General features: G+C 43.2%; 1 protein-coding gene across 4 annotated transcripts in view; it reads right to left on the reverse strand.

Moving 5' to 3' along the window:
* Window positions 1–18,290, reverse strand: part of DNAJC13 (DnaJ heat shock protein family (Hsp40) member C13) — a 244,401-nt gene that overhangs the window by 54,556 nt on the left and 171,555 nt on the right. For all 4 annotated transcript variants that reach the window (XR_008844053.1, XM_056520651.1, XM_056520650.1 and 1 more), the window contains 7 exons: window positions 17,838–18,039; window positions 17,398–17,513; window positions 16,975–17,053; window positions 13,106–13,241; window positions 3,647–3,828; window positions 3,494–3,568; window positions 1,272–1,391 (listed from right to left, as the gene is read on the reverse strand). Coding sequence is in view for 3 of the 4 variants with exons in the window: in XM_056520651.1 (XP_056376626.1) it covers window positions 1,272–1,391; window positions 3,494–3,568; window positions 3,647–3,828; window positions 13,106–13,241; window positions 16,975–17,053; window positions 17,398–17,513; window positions 17,838–18,039 (910 nt within the window). In the remaining variant the exon portion in view is untranslated. The remainder of the gene's footprint in view (window positions 1–1,271; window positions 1,392–3,493; window positions 3,569–3,646; window positions 3,829–13,105; window positions 13,242–16,974; window positions 17,054–17,397; window positions 17,514–17,837; window positions 18,040–18,290) is intronic.

Raw genomic sequence — 18,290 nt, forward strand, 5'->3', positions numbered from 1 at the left:
GATTACCACGGATGAACGGGATTTTTTTATATTTTAATAAAATGGTTAACGAGGGCTGTGGGGGAGTGTTTTTTAAAATAAAATAATTTTTCCAATGTGTTGTGTTTTCTTTTTTATTGAATATTCAGGCTTAGTTATGGAGGCTGTCTAATAGACAGAATCCATGACTAAGCCGGGGCTTAGCGTTAGCCCCAAAAACAGCTGGCGCTAACCCCCAATTATTACCCTGGTACCCACCGCCACAGGGGTGCCGGGAAGAGCCGGTACCAACAGGCCCAGAGCGTCAAAAATGGCGCTCCTGGGCCTAGGCGGTAACAGGCTGGCGTTATTTAGGCTGGGGAGGGCCAGTAACAATGGTCCTCGCCCACCCTGGTAACGTCAGGGTGTTGCAGAAGGGTCTGTTCCCATTATCCAAAACGGACAATGTGAACAGAGCTTCAGACTAGCCTGAATATGTATGTAGCTCCGCCCCTAACGACGTCATCACTAGGGGTGGAGCTACACGGAGTGGCAGTGACAGAAACGAGGGAGGTAATAGATAGCTGTATATTCTGTATACCGCCCAAAGGGGCTATAGGAGCAGGGAGTCCTGTCAGTCTGGTGACAGGATTCTCGGCTCCTGTATAGTATACACGGGTACACTATGCCCCCCTGTATACTATACAGCCGGGGAGGTGAGTAGTGATGCTGTACATCAATCCTCATCTCCTTACACTCTGTGGACCGGGCGCTCAGCATCCGACCCACAGAGTGGTACCTGAAGGCAGTGAGAAAACAAATTTGGCTGTTTCCACACACCAGGGAAAACGCCAGAAAAAACGCCAGCAAAACTGCCAAAACTCAGGAAAAACCTGTGGCAGTTTTTCTGGCGTTTTTGCTGGCGTTTTTTTAGGTAAACAAAAAAAAACCAAGTGGAAACCTAGCCTCATGGTAATATTTGCCATGATCCCCAAACAAGGAATGGAACCGTGTTGTCTGTGAGCACTGAATATTTAGTACCCTTCTGGGGGGGAGGGGGGAATTCATTTTGATCAAGAAAGATACCACACTCTCTGGTGTGTGTGTGTGTGTGTGTGTGTGTGTGTGTGTGTGTGTGTGTGTGTGTGTGGGGAGATATTTCTTTTAACTTCCTAGTACCTATATTTATAAATAGTAAAACATAGGGAAGTCCCCATGCACTAACTAATATATATATCTATATATATCTATATCTATCTATTTATCTTAGAACTGCCTAAAGATTACATAAACAAATCCACAAACAGACTCACCTTGCCATAGTAAAATACTCTACATAGATCCTTAATGATGTTTGGCATTTCTGTAATCTTCTCTCTGCACTCTTCAAACTGAGCTGCTACACTGTAACACTTGCAAATATGTCCACAGACCTGAAAAAAATTGTTTTGATTTATACTTGTGAATTCATTGACTTACCATGATGGGATATAGGAGGGACTGATTTCTCTAGATCTAAGCAATTTTCTGTTTCCATTATGACAAACAATCTCCTTCTAAATTTAGAGCTTAACTTCTTAAAGGGGTACTCCACTGAATTTTTTTTTTTTTTTAATCAACTGGTGTCAAAAAGTTAAACAGATTTGTATCTTACTTCTATTTAAAAATCTTAACCCTTGCAGTACTTATCAGCTGCTGTATGCTACAGAGGAAGTTATTTTCTTTTTGAATGTCCTTTCTGTCTGACCACAGTGTTCTCTGCTGACACCTCTGTCCATTTTAGGAACTGTCCAGAGTAGGAAAAAATCCCCATAGCAAACCTCTCCTGCTCTGGACAGTTCCTAAAATGGACACAGGTGTCAGCAAAGAGCACTGTGGTCAGACAGAAAGTATACAGCAGCTGATAAGTACTGGAAGGATTAACATTTTTAAATAGAAGTAATTTACAAATCTATTTAACTTTCTGGCACCAGTTTATTAAAAAAAAAAGTTTTCCAGTGGAGTACTCCTTTAAGGACAAAGCCCATATTGGCCTTGAGGACACAGCCAATTTTCATTTTTGCTTTTTTATTTATTCCTCCTCCCCTTACTCTTATTTTTCTATCCACAGACTGATTGTTTTTTGCACAACCAATTGTACTTTACACCTTTTATTTCACTATATCATGAACGGCAAAACAAAAACTATTATTGGTGGGCGGAAATTGAAAAGAAAACAACCTTTTTGAAACTTTTGTTTATACACAGTGCACTTAATGGTTAAAATGACGACATGCTCTCTTTATTCTGTTGGTCAATGCTATTAAAAAAATACACCATTTATATAGTTTTTCTATTGCTGTTCTTCATAATTTTTTTCTTTTTTTTAAACAAAATCAGTATGCTCAAAGTTGTCCTCTTCTGACACCTATAACTTTTCATTTTTCTATATAAAGGGATGTATGAAGGTTTAGATCTGTCGTTTTATCAGTACTATCTATGCTTTGATTATAATATGCATTTTTTGTCCTTTTTTTAGGTTTACGCTGCTCATCGTACAGGATCATAAAAATTATATTTTATTGACCTGGAGAATTCTGCATGCTGCAATACCAAATATATTTTTATTTTATTTATAATTTTTTTCTGTAGAATGGGAAAAAAAATGTTTTTATTATTGGAGGGGCTTTTATTTAATAAATAAAAAATAATGCTACTATATGCAATCATTAGATTGCATTCACTGTATAATGCTATGGGTACTGCATAGCATTGTACAGTGTGATTGGTGCTTCAATGATAAAGCTTGGGGACCCTCCACTGCTATTTTAGCTCATTGAGGGTATCATGAGCACCACTGAGCTACCGACATGTTTCATTTACTCCTTTAGATGTCATGATCAGCATTTATCACAGCTTGTATAGGATTAATAGCAGCCATCAATCACCACCTATGAAGCGAACTCAGATCTCTAGCAGCTTCATGGTGACTTAAAGGGGTTATCCAGGATTTTATATTATCAACTGGCTCCAGAAAGTTAAACAGATTTGTAAATTACTTCTATTAAAAAATCTTAATCCTTTCAGTAGTTATGAGCTTCTGAAGTGAAGGTTGTTCTTTTCTGTCTAAGTGCTCTCTGATGACACGTGTCTCGGGAACCGCCCAGTTGAGAAGAGGTTTTCTATGGGGATTTGCTTCTAAACTTCCGGTTCCAGAGACATGTGTCATCAGAGAGCACTTAGACAGAAAAGATAACCCCTTTAACGCTCCAGGGTGTACAATTTCTGCCTGGTGCGTTAAGTCCCAGACGGCAAGGGCCTACTTGTATGCCCGATGTTGTCTAGGGGTTAAAGAAGTTGACCCACAATCAAAACTTATCATCCATAAACAGGAGGTGTTTAGTGTCCATACAGACAAAAGAACACAAATTGATAAATTTAGTAAAATGATAAATGTCATTATAGGAAAACCCCTTTAATGGGCTATACACAAGGAGAGATGTTTTCTTCCTATGGTCTGTACAGATTATGTGTCTTTATTACAAAAAAGATGTACCTGAACAGGCATGTCTTCTGGCTTACTTGATCCAGTTAACACCGAAACACAGCGACTGAAAGCCTCCTGTAGCACCTGAAAACAAATTAGAGCGTTAGTTTATGCTAAAAATGTAAGGTAGGATAAACTTAGCACTAGCTAAGAATTTGGTACCTCAATGCCATTTTCTCTCCTAAGTTCCTCTGCATTAAGTGCTGAACAATTCACTGTGTGAAATGCCAATTCAGTGGCAGCAGGAAGGAGAGAGAGCTTGGAGAAGAGCTGATCATCGGAGGTCTCCATGATAATAGTTCGGATGAGCATAGGGTATCCGGCGTACTTGTAAGGCTGAAGATCTATAAAAAAAAAAATAAGGGAGAAGACAATTTTAATGCTTTAAGCTTTTGTTTATACACTTTATTGATCTGATGTATGAACCCACTGGGATATTCCAAATACATCTATAAACATTGGTTAAATTATATTTTGCAACTGCCCTTCACATAGTATATATCTATATCTATATCAGGTTTAAAAAAATATCAAATTGAAGTGTTCCTCAAGTCTTAGCCAACATATTAACATACTTCCTTTCTATTCAGTAAGTTTCAGACCATCTTTAAATTTCTAGATTGCACATGGGTCCGGGGCTGCGTTGATCCGAAACGTCTATCTCCCAGACTTTACTGGTCTTTGAATGACACACAGTGCTACCTGTCCGACAGCAGCCCTGTGTGTGTAGTCTGCACATGCACCGGTACTGTGGTTTCTGGTGCACGCGCAGTGAAGCTTTAGGCCGTCTAAAGGTAGAGAGCTCACTATAATGACTGACTCTGCTGCGCTGGGAACAGCCTCCAAACTCCGCCAACAGGGATCAAAGCTTCACTGAGAATGTCCCATAAATCACAGTACTTTTTTTTTCTGTACTAGTTGCTATTGCAATAACTTAGGAACATTAAAGGGGTACTCCGCCCCTAGACCTCTTATTCCCTATCCAAAGGATAGGGGATAACATGTCTGATCGCGGGGGTACCACCTCTAAGGACACCCCGTGATCTCGGCTGTGGCACCTTAGACATCCGGAGCATGGAGCAAATTTCGCTCTGTGCCGGATGACTGGCGATGCGGGGCGGAGGCTCGTGACGTCACAGCCACGTCCCCTAATGCAAGTGTATGGGAGGGAGCGTGACGGCTGTCCCACCCCATCCCATCCCATAAACTTACAGTGAGGGTTCATTGCCATGAAGTCACGAACGTCTGTGACGTCACGAGCAACTGTGACGTCACGAGCAACTGTGACGTCACGAGCAACTGTGACGTCACGAGCAACTGTGACGTCACGAGCAACTGTGACGTCACGAGCCTTCGGAGCTTCACCCAATGCTCTAGACGAACACCAGGTTCAGCAGGGAGATCCTTTGGATAGGGCATAAGATGTCTAGGGGCGGAGTACTCCTTTAAGGCAAAAGCTGCCACACATTGCTTGCTTTCTCCAAGTCTGGACAGAGCTAGTGCTGGTGATTTGATTATGTGTAGTGTAGTCTTTATACCTACAAACATATACTAAACTGATAGGCAGAAGTAAAACCATTTCTGACAACAAGTCTGTTGATTGTTACTAATAGCAAATATGCGACATAATACAGGATCATGACAAGTGATGCATTATATTTACAAAGTAGCTAAAATTATATATATATATATATATATATATATATATATATATATATATATAGCTGTAAAAAAACGATTGATTGCACAATCTGTTTGCTGCCAATAAATTAATAAGTTGATTGATGAATCAGGAAGAAAAGTAGATTTTTATGCTTACTGTAAAATCTCTTTCTCGGAGGATCCATTGGGGGACACAGAGACCGTGGGTATATCTTGCTGCCACTAGAAGGCTGACACCAGGCAACATAAGAAGTCGTCCCCTCCTAGCAGGATATACCCCACCTACAGGCTCTGAGCCATCACTTTAGTCCCAAAGCAGTAGGAGGATTGACAGTGAAAGAAAAACCAGTAACTGTCCAAGGAAACCACAGACAAAAATTTACCGAACCAAGGACAGGACAAATGGGTGGGTCCTCTGAGAAAGATTTTACAGTAAGCATAAAAATCTACTTTTCTCGTTCAGCTCCATTGGGGGGGACAAAGAGACCGTGGGATGTACCAAAGCAGTCCCCGGGGTGGGAAAAAAACCTCAAGTAACTCAGGTGGAAGGCTGGGCCACAGCCGCCTGCAACACCTTGCGACCCAAACCAGCATCAGTGGATGCAAAGGTATGCACCTGGTAAAATTTTGTAAACGTGTGCAAGGATGACCAGATGGCCGCCTTACAGATTTGTAAGGCCGATGTCCTGTTGCGGAGAGCCCAGGAGGCCCCAACATAACGAGTGGAATGAGCCGAGACCCGGAAAGGAGGAGTCTTCCCCTTGCAGCGGTAAGCTTCCGAGATGACAGAATGGATACACCACGAAATGGTCTCCTTCGAAGCAGGAAGTCCCTTACGACCATTGTGCAGATCACTTGGGGAGAGAACCCCCTGGCCCTCAGCACCGCGGTCTCAACCACCACGACAGTAAATTGAGGTGGCAAAGGGGACCTTGAGAGAGCAGGTCGGGACTAACTAGGAGGCGCAGTGGTACGTCGTCGTCGGGGGGGGGGGGGGGGGGGGGGGGGGGGGGCGATCAGGGCCAGCACTAGCCTGGCCCTCATTGGACAGAACTGAACCCTGTAGCGCGAACACCACACTGATAGGAATATAGTGACCCCCCCCCCCCCCCCAGTGTGTGGGCAGGAAAGTAGAGAAAGGAGCCAGATCCCCGCCAAAATTCTGGCAGAGCTAACTGGAGCAATTAGGCCAAAGCCGCAGCCTCAATCAATACCCCCTGTGTTCCTAACGCTTTACTTTGAGTGCGTCTAGAAAAAGCTGCTGGCCATGCGCATGCAGCGCAGCCGACAGAGAAGATGTGGCGGAAGCGAAAGCAAATGCCGGCCATGCACGCACAGTGCAGCCGCCGGCAAAATAGGGCTGTAAAAACTCCCCAGTGAAAATAACATTAACCACTGTCCTAAGCACCACTGCTCCTGTCCCCTGTTTTCAGGAGGAAAAGGAAAGAAGGAAATACTCACCTTGTCCAGGGAAACTTACCTACTGAAGTATTCGGCCAGGCTATTATACACCTGCATCATGCTGGGCTGAGACAGTGAGACGGGCAGGGTAGATACAGGGACCTGGACCCAAGGGTGCAAGCCCGGGCGCTGACCAATGGCGAGAAGGGGTTGACAGTGCATAACTCTATGCCTGTGCCCCTTCTTTGCAAATGGGGGAACAGCGCTATGCTCCTGAGCCCCCACCTAAAAAGAGAGAAATAAAAGGGAGAAAAAAAAAATCTATATACACAACCCTAAACTAAAAAATAAGAAAATAAAAGACCAGGTCTGGAGAGCTCCAGACCTGTGTCTGCCTCCTATGGACACTAAGCTAAACCTGATAGCTCAGGGCCTGTAGGCGGGGTATATCCTGCTGGGAGGGGCCGAATTCTTTTGTTGCCTAGTGTCAGCTTCCTAGTCGCAGAAGCATATACCCAGGGTGTCTGTGTCCCCCAATGGAGCCAAACAAGAAATTGCTAAATTACTGGGGAAAAAAAAAAAAAAAAAAGTTTTTTTGGGCTTTACTTTAATTACTTAAAAAAAAATATGTACAGTAGGCATATACAGTCATGGTCGTAAATGTTGGCACCCCTGACATTTTTCAAGAAAATGAAGTATTTATCACAGAAAAGAATTACAGTAACACATATTTTGCTATATACATGTTTATTCCCTTTGTGTGTATTGGAACTAAACCAAAAAAGGGAGGAAAAAAAGCAAATTGGACATAATGTCACACCAAACTCCAAAAATAGGCTGGACAAAATTATTGGCACCCATAACTTAATATTTGGTTGCACGCCCTTTGGAAATAATAACTGAAATCAGTCCTTCACTATAACCATCAATAAGTTCTTACACCTCTCAGCCGGAATGTTGGACTACTCTTCCTTTGCAAACTGCTCCAGGTCTCTCTTACTAGAAAAGCGCCTTTTCCCAACAGCAATTTTAAGATCTCTCCACATGTGTTCAATGGAATTTATATCTGGACTCATTGCTGGCCACTTCAGAACTTTCCAGCGCTGTTTTGCCATCCATGTCTGGGTGCTTTTTGAAGTATGTTTGGGGTCATTGTCCTGCTGGAAAACCCAAGATCTCGGACGCAAACCCAGCTTTCTGACCCTGTGCTGTACAGTGTGACCCAAAATCTGTTGGTAAACCTCAGATTTCATGATTTCTTGCACACATTCAAGGCACCCAGTGCCAGAGGCAGCAAAACAAACCCAAAACATCATTGAACCTCCAAAATATTTCACTGTAGGTACTGTATACTTTTCTTTGTAGGCCTCATTCCATTTTCGGTAAACAGTAGAATGATGTGCTTTACCAAAAGGCTCTTAGTCTCATCTGTCCACAAGACATAGCATTTAATTTCATTTATATGTCGATGGATAGTTCACGCTGACATTGATGCTCCCTGGGCCTGCAGGATAGCTTGAATCTCTTTGGAACTTGTTTGAGGCTGCTTATCCACCATCCGGACTATCCTGCATTGACACCCTTCATCAATTATTCTCTTCTGTCCATGCCCAGGGAGATTAGCTACAGTGCCATGGGTTGACAGTTCTCTTCTCCTCTTTCGGTTGTCCATGCTTTGTGTGGCACACACAGAGACACAATATAAAGACTAAGTGAACTTCTCTCCTTTTTATCTGTTTTCAGATGTGATTTTTATATTGCCCACACCTGTTATTTGTCCCAGGCTAGTTTAAAGGAGCATCGCATGCTTGAAACAATCGTATTTTTCCACAATTTTGAAAGGGTGTCAATAATTTTGTCCTGCCCATTTTTGGAGTTTGTGTGACATTATGTCCAATTAGCTTTTTTTCCTCCTTTTTTGGTTTAGTTCCAATACACACAAAGGGAATAAACATGGACAGTGGGGATCAAAAGTTTGGGCACCCAAGGTAAAAATTTGTATTGATGTGCATAAAAAAGCCAAGGAAAGATGGAAAAATCTCCAAAAGGCATCAAATTACAGATTAGACATTCTTATATGTCAACAAAAGTTAGATTTTGCTAATGCTCCTTCACCTGCTATATGAGATGTAACCCCCGTTCACAGAAATAAAGCATGAATTTATAGGACTGGTGAGTGCAATCTTATCTTTCTTCTTCTCATTGTGAATGAAAAGTTAGATTTTATTTCCATCATTTACACTTTCAAAATAACAGAAAACAAAAAATTGTCATCTGCAAAAGTTTGGGCACCCTGCAGAATTTATAGCATGCAATGCCCCCTTTGCAAAGCTGAGACCTGCCAGTGTCATGGATTGTTCTCAATCATCATCTGGGAAGACCAGGTGATGTCAATCTCAAAGGTTTTAAATGCCCAGACTCATCTGACCTTGCCCCAAAAATCAGCACCATGGGTTCTTCTAAGCAGTTGTCTAGAAATCTGAAACTGAAAATAGTTGACGCTCACAAAGCTGGAGAAGGCTACAAGAAGATAGCAAAACGTTTTCAGATGTCAATATCCTCTGTTCGGAATGTAATTAAGAAATGGCAGTTATCAGGAACAGTGGAAGTTAAAGCAAGATCTGTAAGACCAAGAAAAATATCAGACAGAACAGCTAGCAGGATTGTGAGAAAAACTATTCAAAACCCACATTTGACTGCACAATCCCTCCAGAAAGATCTGGCAGACACTGGAGTTGTGGTACACTATTCCACTATAAAGAGATACTTGTACAAAAATGGTCTTCATGGAAGAGTCATCAGAAGAAAATCTCTTCTACGTCCTCACCACAAAAATCAACGTTTGAACTTTGCAAATGAACATATAGACAAGCCTGATGCATTTTGGAAACAAGTTCTGTGGACCGATGAGGTTAAAATTGAACTTTTTGGCCAGAATGAGCAAAGGTACGTTTGGAGAAGAAGCTGTGATACTTGTCAAGGGGGCAGTACAAGATATTAACTCTGCAGGGTGCCCAAACTTTTGCAGACACCATTTTTTAGTTTTCTGTTATTTTGAAAGTGTAAATGATGGAAATAAAATCTAACTTTTGTTGACATATTATAAGAATGTCTAATCTGTAATTTGATGCCTTTTGGAGATTTTTCCATCTTTCCTTGGCTTCTTTATGCACATTAATACCAATTTTTACCTGGGGCGCCCAAACTTTTGATCCCCACTGTATATAGCATAACGTGTTATTGCAATCCTTTTCTGTGAGAAATACTTCATTTTCTAGCAAAATTTCATGCCCATGACATTTACGACCATGACTGTAAAAAGGAGATTTTTGTGGGCTTACCGTAAAATCTCTTTCTCGTAGCCTTCATTGGGGGACACCTAACTGATGGGTATATGCTCTTGCCACTAGGGGGCACTGACACTAGGAAAAAAAAAAGCCTGCTCCTCCCTGGCAGGATATACTCACCCACCTGAAGTGAGGTAATCAGTTCTGTCACAAAGCAGTAGGGGAAGCCAACAAAGAAATACGTCCGAAGGACCCTAGAAAGGAATCCCGGATAACCAACCCAAGAACTGGGGAAATAGTCCGCAAAGAAGATGAAGAAATTGGTGGGTGCGGTGTCCCCCAATGAAGGCTACGAGAAAGAGATTTTACGGTGAGTAAACAAAAAAACTCCTTTTCTCGATCGCTCTTCATTGGGGGACACCTTACTGAGGAACGTACCAAAGCAGTCACCAAGGGTGGGAAAAACAGAAAAAGAATCAGTCCCGAGACTGAACTCGCATGTCCACAAGGCCTGCGGACAAGCCCCCAGGTTGGAGAAACACTAGGCCCAGAAATTAAGCTCCCGGAAGATCTCCTGTTCAAGGAGATGGACTAGGACACCAAAGGAAGGGCTGTCCTGTGTATAGACCAAAGAACCCCGAGAGGACCCAAGACCTAGAGAGACAAGAAAAAAAAAAAGAAGATGGAATGCTGCTATGGAGAGGTCCGGTGCAATAGAGCAAAGACCTGCACAGCCGCAGACCCAAAAACCCATGGCCCAGGGGCCTGCCATGAGCACCCAGAAGGCGACAACAGCCATACTGGTGTGATACAGATAGTCTGAACGCCCTCCAACCTGACAGCACATGGACCCCAAAGGAAGGAGGAGCGGCAAACACCCTGAAAAAGGGGGGGGGGGTATCTGAGATACCGGAGAGACCAACAAGTAAATTGGAGACGTACAGTCACGTAGAAGACGAACCCCTGAAGAGTAAGGAAAACAGACGTCCGCGAAAACTCTCCGGGCGACAAACTTCCATGAAGTGAAGGAGTGCAGAACAGCAAAGACCGCCCCAACTAATGGGACCACAGAGGAGTCTTGGCTGGATCACTACACATACCCAAGACCTGAACCATCACCAAAACCCAAGGAACCGGAAAAACCGCCTAAAAAGAACGCACGCCACAGCATCCTAGGACAGAGTCCAAGCCAAAGAGACCAACCAGTCATAGACTCCAGTAATCCGAGAGGACCAGAGCACTCTGAAGAAACATCCTGCCAGAATGGGAACGAAGGGAGAAACAAATGAGAACCCAGCTGGGATTCTCAGGGTATGGGCACAGGAAGGATGACTCCAGAAGACTGAGGTGTCCATGCAGTACAACTGACACAGACAAAAGGGAAGGAAGAACACACCCCTTCCAGGGAGATTGCACATTTTCCTCCAACAGAAAAGGAAGCCAAGGCTGTGTGAGCAGCAGTAGATAACCAAAAAACAGAAAGAGAGCCAGACTGTGATAGTGGACAGTAAGCACACAAGCCTAGACAGTAAAAATCTCAGTTGAATGGCCCCGCCAGATGCTCCACCTATATAGTGGGAACAGCAAGATGGCATCATCTTGGCGGCAGAAAAGACTCAACACAATAGTCCCTCCAGAGGAGGGAAAACCAGGATGGTCAAGAGAAAAACTCAAACACTGATGCCAAGCACCCTGATCCCCATACCTCCTGTGGAAAGGGGATTGGCAAAACGCGCCAGGTGCAGTAAGAGCAGGGAAATGCTGCCCCACAGCAACGGGAGGACAAGTACTGGGTGGACGGAGCCCCCAGGCCCCAGCGGCAACCATCGCTGTCTGGAGGAGCCACCTTGTGTCCCAAGAGGGATTGGAATCTTGTACATTGGAGCTAAGCAAAAACACAAGACGTGTAGAGAGTCAATCTAGACTGTAACGAGTAGGTGCCTGAGCCACCCCGGAAAAAAAACAAAACACTTGGAGGCATATGGAGGGGCTGAACTGACTGTCGCCCCAGCAGGCCCACTCACCTGTCTTCTTATACTCACCTCAAGATGTCTTCAGCCAGCTTTTTAGTCACTTGCATCACGTCATGCTGCTACAGTCCAAGACGAGCAGGGAAAATAGGGGGACCCGGACCCTAGGTGCAACCCCAGGCACTGGCAGTTGGCGGGAAGGGGTTAACGGTGCATGAAGTTTTATGTCCCGTGCCCCTTAGCTGCATATGGGGGAAGAGGTAGCGTCATGCTCCTGAACCCCCACCAGAAAAAAAGGAAACAAAAGGGAGTAAAAAAAATCTAACTAAACAGCCCTTACTAGAAAATAATAAAAAAGATCAGGTCTGGGGAGAACCCAGACCTGTGTCTTGCCTCCTTGCTGACACTAGCTAAAACTGATTACCTCACTGCAGGTGGGCAGGTATATCCTGCTAGGGAGGAGCAGACTTTTTTTTCCTAGTGTCAGCGCCTCCTAGTGGCAAGAGCATATACCCGTCAGTAAGGTGTCCCCCAATGAAGAGTGACCGAGAAACAAGTACCTTTGGCTGTACTGGCATGCTGGGAGTTGTAGTTTTGCAACAGCTGGTGGCACCCTGGTTGGGACAATGACTTGGCATTTAAAACAAAACTGTCACCTCCATACGAGGTACAGAGGTGCAGGCACCATCAGTTAGAGCATAATGCTATCTAAAAGAAGGTCCTCTTCCTTACTTTGCCAGCAGTTTATGAAGTTATATTTTTTGCGGTCTAGTAAAGCTGGTGAACAGTCGGAGGGGCCGGCTGACTCTCACAGCGGGACGGCTCCTCCCTGCCCTAACCCACTTCCAGCATGGAGCCCTGTACGTCAATCATGTGGGACTGCCCCTCCATATCTTGTACGGAGGTAAGGGCGGCACTGCACCCGCCGCCATGCTGGGGAATATGAAGTGGCTATGTGATGATTTCATATTCCCCTCCGGAAGCTCTGATTGGTCAACTGAGCCGAACAATTAGACCATATTCTGGCAGGGAATATGACATCAAAACACTGTAACTTTATATTCCCATGCTGGAACTCAGGCCAGGGAGGGGACAGAGCGCAGTGCCGCACGCTGAAGTGCAGCGCTGACCCAAAAAACTAGTTACAAATATCATAACGCCAGATAACTAAAATTAGAGTGAAGATGTTAGAAACTGACAGGATAGAATGCCAAGATCCACCGGGTGGTTACAGACATGAGAATGAGCAGATAGAAATTACACATAGAAATTGCACCAACAAAATAAAAATGGACATTTACCTTCCTTGTGGCGATTGAATAGGATACTTTGCGTTTTAAGGATAAGGATGATATTTTCTGGATCTGGCCCATCCACAACCTTAGTTGACTTTGTACACAGAAACTCATATGCCTTGTTCACTTTTTCAAACATATCCTAGTAAATAAAAGACAGTCAAAATTATTATTATTTTTTTTTTTTTCATTAGGACACAGGCTATTTAAATCCCACAAATTCCCACAGTACCAGCAGGAGGGAAGAGGTGTGGCTAAAAATTACAATCATAAAATGTAAAAAAACACACTAAAATCACATTTATAATAAAAATAAAATGGATCCAATAGGATTTCCACTCTAAATGCTGTTAATACTGTAGAATAATAGTTCCATTGGGCTGCTCTGCCACACACTTCGGGTCTACCTGATGTCAGCTGTTGCCTGGAGAATCTTAGACACTCCTGACTGCTCACTTGTCAGGTTGCAGCAGATTGATATCATTATTTACAGTGACGCTAAATTCAGTAGTTACCATAGAGACAGGGATACTGCCAACTCATGTCTCACCAGACTCCTGAATGTTGCTTCTTCTGACAAACAATTTCCATGAAGACTGGAGACACTCCTAGCTCGCATCTCATAGGCTCTGGAATACCACGGACGCAAATATTCCTTTTTTTTCACTGATTCAAGCAATAAGGGACTGATGTATTTAATTTGAATATTCAATACATCTCCTTACGCTTCAGTGTCTTAACAGACTTAAAACATAACATGGTGCAGCAATATTTATTTGCAAAAAACAAATGTGATCCTCCCTATTCCTATGCCCTATCACTGTTTGCAATGCTTTATTGTTTGACTTAATATTATGTGTGCTGGAATGTTAGTGTAGAATGTGGTATGATGTATAGCAGGGGTACTCAACTATTCTTAGTGAGGGTCTGCTTATCTAAGTCTTCCACTGGTAAAGGTCCGAGCAAAGAACTGAGGCCTGATTCACACCTAGTGGCCGCAGTGCCATGAAGGAAATAGGTAAAACGACTGAAGTCTGGAGGATGTAAATGTACTGTTTCCTGTATTTTCTGAATACTGCTAGAGACTGTACCCCTGAATATAATTCTGCCACACGCTGTACCCCTGAATATAATGCTGCCACACGCTGTACCCCTGACTATAATGCTGCCACACGCTGTACCCCTGAATACTGCAACATGCTGTGCCCCTGAATATAATACTGCCACATGCTGCACCCCTGAATATAATACTGCCACAGGCTGTACCCCCTGAATATAATAATGCCACATACTATACCCCTGTATATATTACTGCAGCATGCTGTGCCCCCGAATATATTACTGCCACACACTATGCCCCAGGTATAGTGCTGCCACATGCTATGCCCCTAATATATTAAAGCAACACCTGAATAAAATACTGCCACACACTGTACCCCTGAATATAATGCTGCCACACACTGTGCCCCTGAATATATTACTGCAGCATGCTGTGCCCCCGAATATATCACTGCCGCACGCTGTACCTCTGAATATAATACTGTCACACACTGTACCCCCTGAATATAATAATGCCACATACTATACCCCTGTATATATTACTGCAGCATGATGTGCCCCCGAATATAATAATGCCACATACTATACCCCTGTATGTATTACTGCAGCATGCTGTGCCCCCGAATATATTACTGCAGCATGCTGTGCCCCCGATTACTGCAGCATGCTGTGCCCCCGAATATATTACTGCCACACACTATGCCCCAGGTATAGTGCTGCCACATGCTATGCCCCTAATATATTAAAGCAACACGCTGTGCTCCAGGTATATTACTGCCACACGCTGTGCCCCTGGTATATTTCTGCCACTTGATATGCCCCCGATATAGTTCTGCCACACGCTATATCCCCGGTATAGTACTGCCACACGCTATATCCCTGGTATAGTACTGCCACACGCTATATCCCTGGTATAGTACTGCCACACGCTATATCCCTGGTATAGTACTGCCACACGCTATATCCCTGGTATAGTACTGCCACACGCTATATCCCTGGTATAGTACTGCCACACGCTATGTCCCTGGTATAGTACTGCCACACGCTATGTCCCTGGTATAGTACTGCCACACGCTATGTCCCTGGTATAGTACTGCCACACACTATACCCCTGGTATAGTACTGCCACACGCTATGTCCCTGGTATAGTACTGCCACACGCTATGTCCCTGGTATAGTACTGCCACACGCTATATCCCTGGTATAGTACTGCCACACAATATGCCCCCAAATATAATTTTACTTACTACTCGTCTATCTACTTAGAAAATGTCCTACCTAGCTATACTTCCTGACTACCTATCAAACTTACTACCTGCCTACCTAGCAAACTCACAACCTACCAAGCAAACTTACTACCTGTATACAACAAACTTACTACAAGGGTGTCCAACCTACCTATGTACCTACCTGGGACAAACTTCCTACAAGGGGGTCCCTTACCTAACTACTTGGGTCAAGCTTCCTTCAAGAGGGTCATACCAATAATGAGGGAAAGCTACCTACAGGGGCATGCTACCTACAGAGGAGCAAGCTACCTACATGGGCCCATCTGCCTACAGTAGAGCCCTACATACAGAATGCAAACTACCTACAGGAGGGTCTTTCTTACAGGGGGCAAGCTACCTACAAAAGGGTCCTACATACAGGATGAAAACTACCTACAGGAGGGCCCTACATACAGGGGCAAACTACCTACAAGAAGGTCCTTCATACAGGGGGCAAGCTGCATAGTGGAGAGTCCATCATACGGGGGGGGGGGGGGGATACCTACAGGAGGGCCCTTCATACAGGGGTAAGCTACCTACATGAGGGTCCTACCTACAGGGAGCAAGCTACTTACAGGATGGTCCTGCATACAGGGGCAAGCTACCTACAGTGGTCAAACTATCAACCCAAGGGTCCTACATGCAGGGGAAAACTGCATACAGGAGAGTCCTACATACAGGGGGTAAGCTGCCTACATGGGCCAAGCTGTCAACAGAAGGGTCCTACATGCAGGGAGCAAACTACATACAAGAGGGTCCTACACACAGGGGGCAAGCTATTAACAGGAGGGTCTTCCTTACAAGGGGCAAGCTGCCAACAGGCGGGTCCTACATACAGGGGCAACTTAGCTACAGAAGGGCCTTAAAGGGGTCAAAACTACCGGAGGGACCTACCTACAGGAGGAAAGCTACTTCCAGGAGGGCCCTACATACAGGGGCCAAGCTACATACAGGGGGCACCTAACGAATGGGAAATAATAACTACTGGAGCAACCTATCTACCCAATAGGGAAGGGGGTGGGAACCTACCTAATCCTTCCCAACCGACTTTACTGTGCGTAACATGGAATTATTACTGATAAGGATGCTGGAAAAGTGTGAAGCCCAATATGTTTGTGTTGCAAGTTCTGGGCTAAAGAGTTGTGGCTGAGAGAAATCTTTATGTTGGCCAGGGCCAGATGGAGAAGAAAAGGGAAAGGTGAAAGACTCTGATCAGAAAAGAAGTCATCTGTGAGTTGCCGGCATATAGCTGCACTGTAATCTACATAGCCAACATATATAGGTCTTGTGTATTGCCTTTTTTTTTTAATTATATATTTTTAATAAAGCAATTTTTTGTCTTTCAGCGACAATTATTTGGTAGGGGTGCCACGCAGAAAAAATTTTGTTCTGAAAGGTGCCAGAGCCGAAAAAGTTTGGGAACCACTGTTCTAACCACATATTACAAACAAAAAAAATATAGGCATATCAATACATAAAGATGAAAATTTTAGTTTTTTTTTTTTTAATCATCTACCTATTAGATCTAACCTATGGATTAATACAAACCCTTCCATCAGGATTCTTGTCTGGATGGTATTTCTGAGCAAGTCTGAAGTATGCTTTTCTTATCTTACTCTCTTCTTGCCTTAGATAAAAAAGGGGAAACAATATTAATTTCTCATGTAAACAGAACAGAATCCCACAAAGGGCAAGATATTTAAGCTGCTTTAACAGTTTGAAAGATATATGATATATTTTTGATAAGTAAATTTTGCTTTCTTTATTATACAAAATCAAAACCTTCACAGTTCATAAATACAGTGGAAAGCCTAAAGAAGGGTTACAACTAAAAATGCTGTTTAGTCAACGTCAACTATGTATCGAATGGTTGTAAAGCTCATATGATAAAATTGTGCACAATTTACATGGCGTGCAGGACTTCTCACAATGAATCACAATTTTTTCCTTGTTTTAACATCAATAACTTACAGGCCTTGTCCTTTTGGAAGACCAAGAACGTCATAAGCATCATCAATAGACATACTTGGAGGTTTTTTCTCTACCTCTCTTTTCCAGGCATCTAAAGTGTCCTTCAAAAGTTTCACCTAGTAAAAAAAAGAAATAAATTAGAGTATGCTCACACTGGCAAAAAAAAAAAAAAAAAAAACCAGTGTGCAATCTGCTTTGTGGATTTTGGTGCCGATTTTGATGTGGTTTTTCATGTGGCTTTCCATGCTGATTTTTTTCTTAAACCAAGCAATAATTTTTTTGCATATCCCCCATTCAAACCAATGTAAAAAAATTTTTTGCATTTTTGGTGCAGAAAAAACAAAACAAAACATTTCTTGTCTATGTGAACGAGCCCTTCTTAATATTCTATAACTACATTTTTCATACAAAACAGACAACAAAACATGTTTGTAACTTACAGGATCCTTAATTGGCCAATTCGGAAATCTGAATGTGTCACAGAAATGTTTCAGGTAGTAGATGTTGCAGAACAGCTCATTCTCCAGTTGCGGATAATTGATGACTGGAATAGGGCAGTATTGGTAAAGTGCTCTTGTGTTACTCTGAAGTCGGGGGCTGAAATCAGCTAAGTGGGCAGCAATCTTCTCAATCATGAGTCGTCTGAAATTCATCAACAATTAAAAGGTTTGAGTATGAAAACAAATATACTATGCATTAAAAGGAAAATGAAAATCTAAGATGCCGGGAACACATGAGAAGCACCTTCAGCTAATGCAAAAAAAGGCATATGATACACGTAAATGCATTCAACAAAAAGAGGTTTAATAGCATCCACAATTCAAATTGTCCATGCCACTGGTCTGACTAGTTTTTGTAGACTTAGAGGGCACAATCTAGATCAGTGTGTGCTA

This window comes from Hyla sarda, chromosome 5 (assembly GCF_029499605.1).
Source record: "Hyla sarda isolate aHylSar1 chromosome 5, aHylSar1.hap1, whole genome shotgun sequence".
In the NCBI taxonomy this organism is placed as follows: domain Eukaryota; kingdom Metazoa; phylum Chordata; class Amphibia; order Anura; family Hylidae; genus Hyla; species Hyla sarda.